Here is a 10,655-nt window from a genome sequence, read left to right on the forward strand (position 1 = left end):
CCCCAAGGCATTCTGCAGCAACCGCAAACACTGGCAGCATCAGCGAGAGGTGCACTTCATCTCCATATGGCCAGTCCAGTATCTGCGCTAGTCAGAGATGCCCATAACCTTCTCCAAGGAAGATCACTGGGTACACATTCCAGATCCCGGGTCCTACCCATTGGTGGTCTGCCCGACCATAGATCGGGCTCTCCTCCCCAAAGTGCTATTGACGGTGGCAGCGGGCTTAATATCATCTTAACCAAAAACCTGAAGTGCATGGACTTCAATTTTGACCGCCTCCAGCCCTGTGAAGACCCCTTCTACGGCATCGTGCCCAGTAAAGGATCCTATCCTATCGGCCGAGTTGTTTTGCTAGTCACCTTTAGCACGCCCGACAACTACTGTACAGAGCACCTCACCTTCAAGGTGGACAACTTCAAAACTTCCTACCATGCCATCTTTGGCAGACCCATACTCCCGAGGTTCAGGGCGATTCCGCATCACACCTACCTTGTCCTCAAGATGCCGGCTCCAAACGGTGTCCTCTCCAACTACGGTGATGTTGAGACGTCATACAAGTGTGACACGGAGGTGGTACAGCTCGCTGAAGTCCTGGAGTACTCAGCCAAGGCCACCGCCATGCTCGCTGAGGCTCAGAAGGTGGACCAAAACCAGCTCATGATCCCAGAGACGGAGCCGATGCCCATAGCACTGCATCCCAATCCGAAGGTTAAGAAGATCTGCCTCGGCCTGGAAGACCCCTCCAAGATGACCCTCATAGGGTCCAACCTCTATTCCAAATAGGAACTCGCACTCACCAGTTTCCTCCAGGACAACTTGGACATATTCGTGTGGAAGCCATCCGATATGCCCGGTGTCCCTGGCTGAGCACTCCTTGGAATTGAGCAAGATAGCAAGGCCGGTCAAACAAAAGCTTTGTCGTTTTGCCCAAGATCGCAAGGAGGCCATTAGGGTAGAACTCAATAAGCTCTTAGCTGCCGGTTTCATCCATGAATGTAAGCACTCTGACTGGTTAGCAAATCCAGTCCTTGTAAAAAAGAAAATCGGTGAATGGAGAATGTGTATCGACTACACCGACCTCAACACGCACTATCCTAAGGATCCCTTTCCTCTTCCGCACTTCGACCAGGTCGTAGACTCTACAGCTGGAAGCATCCTGCTGTGCTTCCTCGATTGTTACTCGGGCTATCACCAGATCACCCTCAATCCTACCGACCAAGACAGAACAGCGTTCATAACATCCTTCGACATCTATTGTTACAACACCATGACCTTTGGGTTAAAAAACACTGGCGCCACCTACTAGAAGGCAATCCAGGGTTGCCTCAAGAAGTAGCTACACAGGAACGTGAAGGCCTACGTCGATGATGTGGTTGTCAAGACTAAGGATGAGGAGAACTTTATAGCCGACCTCGCAGAAACCTTCGACAGCCTTCGAGGCTATCACACCCGGTTTGTAAACAAAACCAAGTGCTACCTATATGTATGCCCGGATCAAGTTTCATATATATAGTGACGTCATAAGTGAATAACAGGAATATTATCACGTAAAAAGATACAAAAAGACTTATGAGACCATCAGAGGCACACAGCTTAAACTCTGGAAACGGAGGCTCCAAACTTCACAGGCACTCGACTGGGGTTGCGTACGCCTAGAATTCAGCATCATCTTCATAGCAATTTCATAGTAGCTTCTTCTTCTAAGCAGCAATAAGCAAGGGTGAGTACATTTATGGTTGGTACTCAGCAAGGCCACAGGAACTAACCAGAATTAATGATTGAAATCCATCTTCAAGTTTAATTAATCATGTAAGGGTCCAGGCCTCTCTTAACCATAAGCACGACTGATATATCAGTTTACACTCTGCAGATGTTGTACATCTTTACCCACAAGTCGCGTAAAAGTTCAAAGACCTTTAGACCCAACCATGCTGTGCTGATCAGGCACAATACCACACTTCCGAGGTGTGATTGCATAGGGACGCTACGAGGCCCTTACAAACATTACCTAGTAAGTGGTAACTCGCTAAGGTTTCTGGATTAGTAGTAGGGCATAAACCCTCCCTAGTGGGTTTAGTGTCTTAGCAAAGTCCACTTACTAAGAGGACCGAGTTATACCCCATTTGCTGCCACCCCTCTTGCCCTTTCGGTAAGGTTACCTCAGACTAAAGTCTCTAATTAATTAGCCAAGACCAGAGCCATGATAGTTTTTGTGGTTGCACTATTTTCCTGGGTGGTTCTCCATGTTCCAATTAACATTATCATGATATTATGAATAAAGCATAGGTAGAAGGATGGTTAGGGATACTTGCCTTTCTCCAACGTAAAGTTACTCTTACTACTCTTAAAATCTTGCTTTCTTGAAACTCTTAACCTTCAAAGCTTTCGAGCAGCGATCCTTCTAATTGAAGCAAACATCGGCAACAAACAAACAAACAAACAAGTACAACTAAGAACAATACACCCAAAACAAAACAAAAGCTTCAAAAGAGCGTACTAAGGGATAAGGCTCGATCCAAGGATCACGCAAATGCAAGAAACGCTTAAAACAGAACTAAGGTTGACAAAGCAAAACTATCGAGAGATTTGACATATAAAAGAAAAGACAAGAGCTACTTGCTGCATTTATTTTAGTTGAGAAAACAATTTAAAGATATTTCGAAGAAATACCTTTACTTGGAATTAATTAATTTATATTTGTTTATGAAAATACGGTGTGAAACTTAGGCAAATTTTATTTGCAAATATTTATGTACAAGTTATACAAATTAAACATTTAATTTGAAAATAAAGCATATATGAACATCTAAGCGCATAGCTTTATATTTCGAGTTCAACTAAGCATATTATATTAAAAAACATGTTTGTATTATATTAGCCAAATTAACATTTAATTATTAAAATTTGAGTTATAACCTATGTAGCTTTTATTTAAAAGACAAATTGAATACATATTAGTCAAATTAAATTTGATTTACGAAAAATCAAGGTTTATCTCTAAATAGCTTTTAATTGGAAGAATTATTTAAATAGGCGTTAATCAAATTATCTTGGGTTTATGAAAAACCGATGTACAACCTAATTGGCTTTCATTTAGGAAAGGATGTGAAATAAGCATTAATCATATTGATGTTTATTATGAAAAATGGTGGATAACTCTTGGTGACTTTTATTTAGAGAAGACGTACATTTATTAGGCATTAATCAAATTAATATCAAATTTATTTTAAAAGACATGAAATTATGTTCAACATCACTACTAACATGTACTTTATGTTATAAAAAATCTAATGCAACTTGAACGCATTAAAACGGAGGTAAAACGCGAAATCTACGAACTAAACAAGGTTCTAAGGACCTAAACGCGATTAACCGTAGATCTCAGGGGTTAGTAGAGAAGATTACCAAGACACAGAGAACAGGGCCTGTGAAAAGCTGAAACCTTGGGGTTAGATCTGCAAAAGGTTAAGGATTGGATTAGATTGAGAGAAACTGAAGAGTTTGAGGGCTTGTCTGTGAATGTTGCAAGACACAAAGAACAAGGCAAAGATTACTGAGGTCTTCAGGGGTTAAACTGCAAAACAGCCACCTTATCTTCTTCTTCCAGCTTCCTTCTTCCTGACTTCACCCAATGCATTCCGCCAGCGCCTGGGGGCTCTTGCCGAGCCAACGGGCAAGGCTCGTGCTGCTGCGGCGGTGGCGGTGTGCCGGCGCAGCAGGCGGCGTTGGGTGGCAGAGGCGGTGCTAGGGAAGCTGCGTGCGACAATTGGAGCAAGCAGAGCAACTCGGCACGCGACGGCGCAACAGGGAGGCAAACAACGCGGCCGGGCAAGGCGAGCAGCAGCGACATCCGGGGCTTGGGCGCTCGATTTATAGGTGGAGGGAGGGAGCCGAGGCAGCGTTGGTGGGAGGGAAAGGAAGCGGCGGCGCCATTAATGGTGGCGACGGTGGAGCGGCCGTTTCTGGTGGGGAGAGGAAATGAGGAGGCGAGCGGCTCTTGTGTGCGTGGGAGGCAGATGGGCACAGGAAGCCGAGGGGGCTCGGGAAGCTGGAGCGGCACAGGAGAGCTGAGGGACGCAGCGGCCGGTAGAAACCGAGCGGGTAGCGCCGAAGGTAGAGGATGAGCTTGACTTGTGGGGCCCACCAGTCAGCGAAGCAAGAGAGAGGGAGAGGTGAGGTTGGGTCGGACCGAAAGCTTGGGCCGGCGGAAGTTGCTGGGCCGGTGGAAAAGAAGACGGGCCAAGAGAAAAAGGCCGGCGGCCTGTTGGAAGAAAGAGGGGAGGGAAATGGGCCGGAGAGGAAGAGGCCGAGGAGGCCAGCCTGTTAGGCCGAGGTGGGTCGGGTCCAAGGTTCGGCCCAAGGAAAAGAAAAGATTATTCTCAAAAATTATTTCACATGGGAATATAAATCCACAAAATTCTAGATAAATACTTTAAACCACGAAAAATACTCTAAAAATATCAAAAATTTTAGTAGAAATCCCAGAGATAGTTTGGGACACGAGGAACCCAAATAAAATATCTGGAGCTCGTGAAAAAAAATGGATTTTAGAACCATCCAAAAAAATTGAATTAAGCTCAAGGAAAAGGAGAATAAATTCCAGAAAAACTGGAAAATTCTCACAAGAACTTGGACAACGTCTAAACGCATTTGAAAAACTTTTCACTCATGAAACACCAAGATGCATCAGCATGAATGCACAGACACAGAATAACCTTATTTAATTTTGAAAAACATGTAATTATTTCTCGTATGCTAAATTTCCTGTGAAGAAAAATAAATGTTGGGAAAATTTTATAGAAAATCATTGTTTAATTATTCCTTTTAATCATGTCCTGAAATTTGAAAATCTCAGGGTGTGAAACACTATCCGCTTAACAGGAATCTCTTCCCGAGATTCGCAAAGGTTAGCAAGAGACAAGGGTTTAGGTGGGTAGCATCCAACACTTATTAGCTTTCCTCTAGATCATTCATTCTTACATAAACTTCTCAATCATACTTCTTTATTCCTTACAACTCACATAAAGACAGAAATACTTCAGGGATATGTAGTCTAATCCAACTTTTTAATATCCATTTTTTTTGTTCGTTAGCCCATCTTTGAAGAATCTTCATTCCTTTCTTGATATAGTGATTTGAATAGAGCTTGATGTCTTCTCTCTGGCTTGACTGTCTCATATCATTCTTCAAATCTTCAGACCACTAATGTCTTAGTTTCCAAAACCTTCCAATATAGTGATAAATATAAACCAACCATGCAATCTTAGATGTTCCGAAACATTCTCAATCTTTAGCTGCATTATCTTGCCCATTCTGACTATGAGCCTTCTTCTCCTATTTGGTCCAAACGCTTCTTGGGCCACTGTCTGATGAGATGTCCCTCTTCATTGCAGTAGAAACATGCTTTTCTTGCTTTGGTACCTTGGCAACTGGATATAGTATGAGAATTGAGCATTGTAAATTGAGGGCATTCTTTTCTGACTGAGGCGTCCTGATCATTCGTCCTGATAAAGAGACCAACTGATGTTGTCGGGTTGATTGCAGAGCTATTAGATCCTTTGTCCTGGGGTTGATCATCCTTTTGTTTTACACACCAACTAGCAAGATGTCCGTTTTCTCCACACCTGAGGCAATGTAATTCATCTCTAACAGATCTGGTGAACATAAGCTTTTGTGTACAGTTATAGGCATAATGGCCTTCTTCACCGTATCTGTAGCACAATCTTTTAATACATCCATCTCGTCTTCCTTTTTGCTCCATAGTAACTCTCGGTGAATAGCTTGTGCATCATGATTCTTCTTGATGGAGTTGTCATGTGGATGGTGAACAACTTTAGGTTGTGGTGGTTGGGAATTGGGCTGAGTATTGTTATCTTCCAATGGTTGTGGTAACTTCATCTTCTCTTGACTTGCTTCACTAGTTGGCTTCTTGGCTCGTCTATTTCGACTAGGTTGAAATTCTTTGAAAAAGATACTCCAACCCTCAAGGTTCCTAGTCTGAGTACTATCTTTATCTTGAATATCTTCCTCTAGGACTGGTCCTTGGGCATACAACTTTCTCTTCTTATTAATGTCTAAATAATAACGTTGTCTCGCTTCAGCTGTCATTAGGCTACCTTCTTTTTGGAGACATGGAAGTCCATGGTGTTCACAACATTGACATGTTCCTAGAATCTTAACATCCACATGTTGTCTCTCCATTTCCAGCTCTGGCGCTTCACGACTTGTCTTGTTCCTTTGACGGTTCCCTGCTTCAGCAACTTGCCTCTTCACTGGTTCAGTGGGAATTCTAGCCTTGGTCATCCCCATGTTAGTCTGCATCCTTTATTGTAAGACTTGAGCTTGCATGGCTAATAGCTTCTCTTTGTCCAACGGTGGTGGAACAGACAGAACTTGATTGTCATCACTGTTGATAGGGTTGCGGTTCCGAGGAAGTGAGGCTTGCTCTATGATAGACTGATGGATATTGACCATGTTTTGAGCCATTGCTTGTAAAGTCTGAGTTTGTGTTGCCATATACTCTAACATCTTACGTTCAAATGATGAGGCTACAGGTGGAATGTTGAGGTCACCTTCATTTGCTCTATCTTCTGGATTTCCATTGGGACTCTCCATCTAGTTGGATGATAAAGATAAGATCAGAAGAGTTTAGGGATTGATAAAATTGCAGAACTGGATAGAGTACTTCTAATATCTTCATCTTTTCTTAGGTCGTCATAGGAGTGAGATAGATGGAAGGATAGAAAGCAGCAAGGTGGCAAAGAAACTAGAGTAGGGCCTTCTTTTCTTTGACTTTCTTCTATTCTGACGTTGGTGGGGGCGATAGCATCTACTTGTAGACATTGGTGTTGCCTTCACTTTCTTTCTTGATGTCCATCAGAATTGAAAGATAGAAAGAAAGATTACAAGGATGTGGGAGGTACAAACAGATTCAAAGAGAGAAAAAGAAACGAAGAGGAGGAAGACAACAAGATTCTTATGGCAGTGGATAGTCTTTCATCTTTGCTTGTCTTGAGTAGAATCATCCTGCTTTCTTCATCTTCTTGGTTCTTGTAATCTTCATTAGAATAAGATTAGGGAGATCAGAGTAAAGCCTTCAAATCTTCAACTTGCTTCCAGCGAGATGGTGGTGGTGATGTTAACTCCTACTTGTTGTCATTGATGTTGACTTTAGTTCCTGCTTGTTGTCAATATAATTAAGCTATACGCCTAATCACGCACCCGCGCATATCATATTTGCTGAATAGTTGCTGAAAGTGACTCTAAATAGTTGCTCAATAGTGCAGAATAGTGAGCGAATAGTGCCACCATTTTTGCTCATCCTGAGGTGCTCCACCCACTTGCGGTGAGTGCCCGAGCGCTGTTCATATGAATAGTAAGCTGAATTAGAATACTGCCTCTCAATTTGAATAGTAACCAGCGGTTTTGAATAGTGCGGTGAATAGTAACTTGAAATTCAATATCCAAAGTTGCCAATCCTGAAGATTTGCGCGCGGTCCCAACCCATTACAAGGCAAAAGGAATAAATAGTGATTCTACTATAGCCAGCACAATTATTGAGGAGCGGAGCGCCATCCAACTGTACAGGCAACAGAAGAGGTGAATAAATGAGAAGTCTCCCGAAGCCTCTACTACGGCTATAAAAGGAGAAGCCGAGCAAAGCATTCATAACGGCACCACCAGACCAAAAGAAGCGATCGCTCAACACAACTAGCAGAAGACCTCCACCCAGACTCCACTCACAAATGCTCCATGAAGACCACCACCACCTCGGAAGTGCTCTGAGGGATACCTACCATTAGTAGTAATAGCCCACTACCGTTGTATCACTCCACCACCTCTATGATATTAGAATAAAGGGAGGCCGTTGAAGCTCATCCTGCTGTTTGTAAGGTAATTAACGTTTGTGCTAAGTGCTTGGGGTTTCCCAAAAGGGAAAGCCGTATGTAAACTTGTCCCGTGGAAATGGATTAAGCTATCCTAGTAATATCCATGCTTTCCCTTAAGCTCATTCGTATAGGGCGATGTCTCTATGCTAGGGACCCTAGAGGAGAAACCTCTGCGTGTGTCGTTCTCGTGTTAGCCCTGGTAGCGGCATTTGAGGAGAACCCTGTGTGCGCAGAGAAGTGTTCCCTTCGGGTGGAACTGCCTGGGGAGATGGTAGAGCCTGAGTCCTATGTGCGCATGGCTGGGGACGGTGAGGGTGAAGATCGGGCTAGCCTGGTTCTGAAGCGAGCCAGCGACACATGCGGTGAGTACCGAGTAGGAGAGACACAAAGCATAGCAGCACAACGATCCTACGAATCAATATAATTAAGCTATACGTCTAATCACGCACCCCCGCGCGCATATATATATAGTATAATCCATATATATATATATATATATATATATATATATATATATATATATATATATAGGCCTCCGCTATTCGGTACCCAGGGTACAGAATAGTTATTCGGTACCCGAGTCCACCCGCGCACAGCCCCCGCACGAGTCTCCGCACCTCCCCAGTCGCGTTTTTTTTCGGTGCGAGCGCCTCGCCCGCCTCGCCTCCTCCGTGCGCAACGCCGCCAAGTACTTCCCGCAGCTCGCCGGATCCTCCGCCACCCTCGCCGAGGTTGAGGTCTCCGGCGTGCTCGCCGAGTCCGTGGCCGCCATCACGTCGGCCTTCGATGCCGTGTTCTCGGCCGTCGCTTCCATCTCGTCGGCCGCGACCATCGCCGTCGCGTCTTCGTCCAAGAAGCCATCAGCGAGCCTCATCTCTCTGGTCACGAGGAGCAGCAAGGCGGCTGCTGCCTCCTCCGACGAGGACAAGGAGATGGCAGCGCTCGACAGGTTGGAAGGACTCGACGAATGCATCGCCAACATGGAAGCCGGGAGTGACAAGGTGTTCAGGAGCATCCTGCAAACCAGGGTCGCACTCCTGAACATACACACCCAAACATTGCTGATATAATTTGGACAAGGTGTGAGAATATGTAAGAATTAGCTTAAAGGATCGCATCCCTATGCAGTGTTCGGTACATGATTTCAGTTGTGCTTGTTTCAAGATGGATAATGTGATGTTGCAGACTGAGGAAATGTGTCCCCAGCCATTTTTCAACTCACGCTAACATGAGAAAACTGATGATTAGGTTCCACTCATATGCAGTAGCAGCTTGTTTTCACTGAAATAGTTTGTTTCTTTGAATTTCTGTGCTGCTTAGAGGCTTAAAAATGTTTCTATCCCTCCCTCTGTCCCTCAACGTGCAAAGAGACAAAATCAGTATTAGCAATAATCGAGCTCTTGTTTTACTGTGGAAATATTTGGCGTAATTTTATCTAGAGTAACAGAGCATCACAAACACGAAAAGTAAAAGGCGTACATCCACAAATATGGCACTTCAGATATACGACAAAAAAGGTGAAACCTTGTGCTACATTACTGGTGTCACATTTCCATTGCAGTAGCAAGAGGAAAGCAATAGTGATAGGAAAGCCAGGTGCAGCGGCCTCGTAGGAGAGGCATACATGCTTAAAACAGAACAAAAAACTACATCAAGACATGTCTCCTCAAAAGTGTACTACATGGTAACAAATGACTCCAGCCACACCTATCTCGCGAGCCAATTCTCGCATAAGCTTTGCGAACCGCCAATTGCCCCGACAAGATACACAACATTTCAGAAGACTATTCAAGTAGACATAGAATGTGAAATCTGTAGAGGTACAAATGAATAAAAATTGAAATAGGAAAAGGTTGTAATGAAACAAAAAAAATTGATAGAAAAAAGGGTGATGATCATCTCGACGGTATTGAAGTATTTCGTCAGGCAGCGTGACAATCTTGTTCTGCTTATGAAAAGTGAGGTAGTACAATGTCTCAGCACGCAGCTCTTTGGATCGATCCTGAAATTAAATACATATAGGCATGCAAAGTGAGAAATGACATACCAAAAAAGATCTTTTTCATTGCCTGGTGAGAATGTGCGTGAAAGCAAGATCTTTTTCATTGCCTGGTGAGGTTCATAATTGCAGTCTTTCTTCTGTTTCATGTTTAGCAGTTACAATAGCCTATGGTAGTTCTGCCAACTTCAAGACCCACTTTTAAAAAAATAGTTAAACAAGTAAAACTTATAAGGAGCTAGTCATGTGCTAGGATTTTATATACAAATACTTAGATGTATCTAATGCACCAAACAGGGCAGCACAGGAAGCCGCAACATGCTAGCTATTTGGTAGTTCCTTTTGTTTTTGTGTTGTGAGTAGTTCCTTTCTCCTTCCAAACATGATGAAGTGAGTATTAAATTATAAATATGGATTTGATCTTTTGATGGGATCTACTTTATACTACTATTTGCTGGTAGCCATGCTTAGCAATTTAGTAGCCCTGACAAAGAGGAATAACAAGGCATGTGGTGCAACAGTTAAGAATATTCTCGGCAATAATTGTTAATTTTTATGTGAGTTCTGACATTAACTTTTTGATGTTACTATGTGTACCATGTGATGTCTTCTCTAATGGTTTATGTTCAATGCATCAACTCTGGCCTTTCTGTTGATTCCACTTCTCCAGACTCCAATGGATATTGCTCACATAAGCAGGAAACGTGGATATTGCTCACATAGCAATGAATGTTTATATACTGTATTAACTAATGCACTAAAAC

General features: G+C 43.3%; 1 protein-coding gene across 1 annotated transcript; it reads left to right on the forward strand.

Annotated features, from left to right (window-relative positions):
* The first annotated feature begins 258 nt into the window (after positions 1-258).
* On the forward strand, positions 259-786 carry LOC105914404. The gene has a single exon (XM_012845986.1). The coding sequence runs from the start codon at positions 259-261 to the stop codon at positions 784-786; it is 528 nt and encodes a 175-aa protein (XP_012701440.1).
* Positions 787-10,655: the final 9,869 nt, after the last annotated feature.

This window comes from Setaria italica, chromosome V, assembly GCF_000263155.2.
Source record: "Setaria italica strain Yugu1 chromosome V, Setaria_italica_v2.0, whole genome shotgun sequence".
Classification (NCBI taxonomy): domain Eukaryota; kingdom Viridiplantae; phylum Streptophyta; class Magnoliopsida; order Poales; family Poaceae; genus Setaria; species Setaria italica.

Excerpts from the sequence above, each read along its gene's own strand:
- LOC105914404 (XM_012845986.1), top strand. The coding sequence starts at position 259 with ATGGACTTCAATTTTGACCGCCTCCAGCCCTGTGAAGACCCCTTCTAC.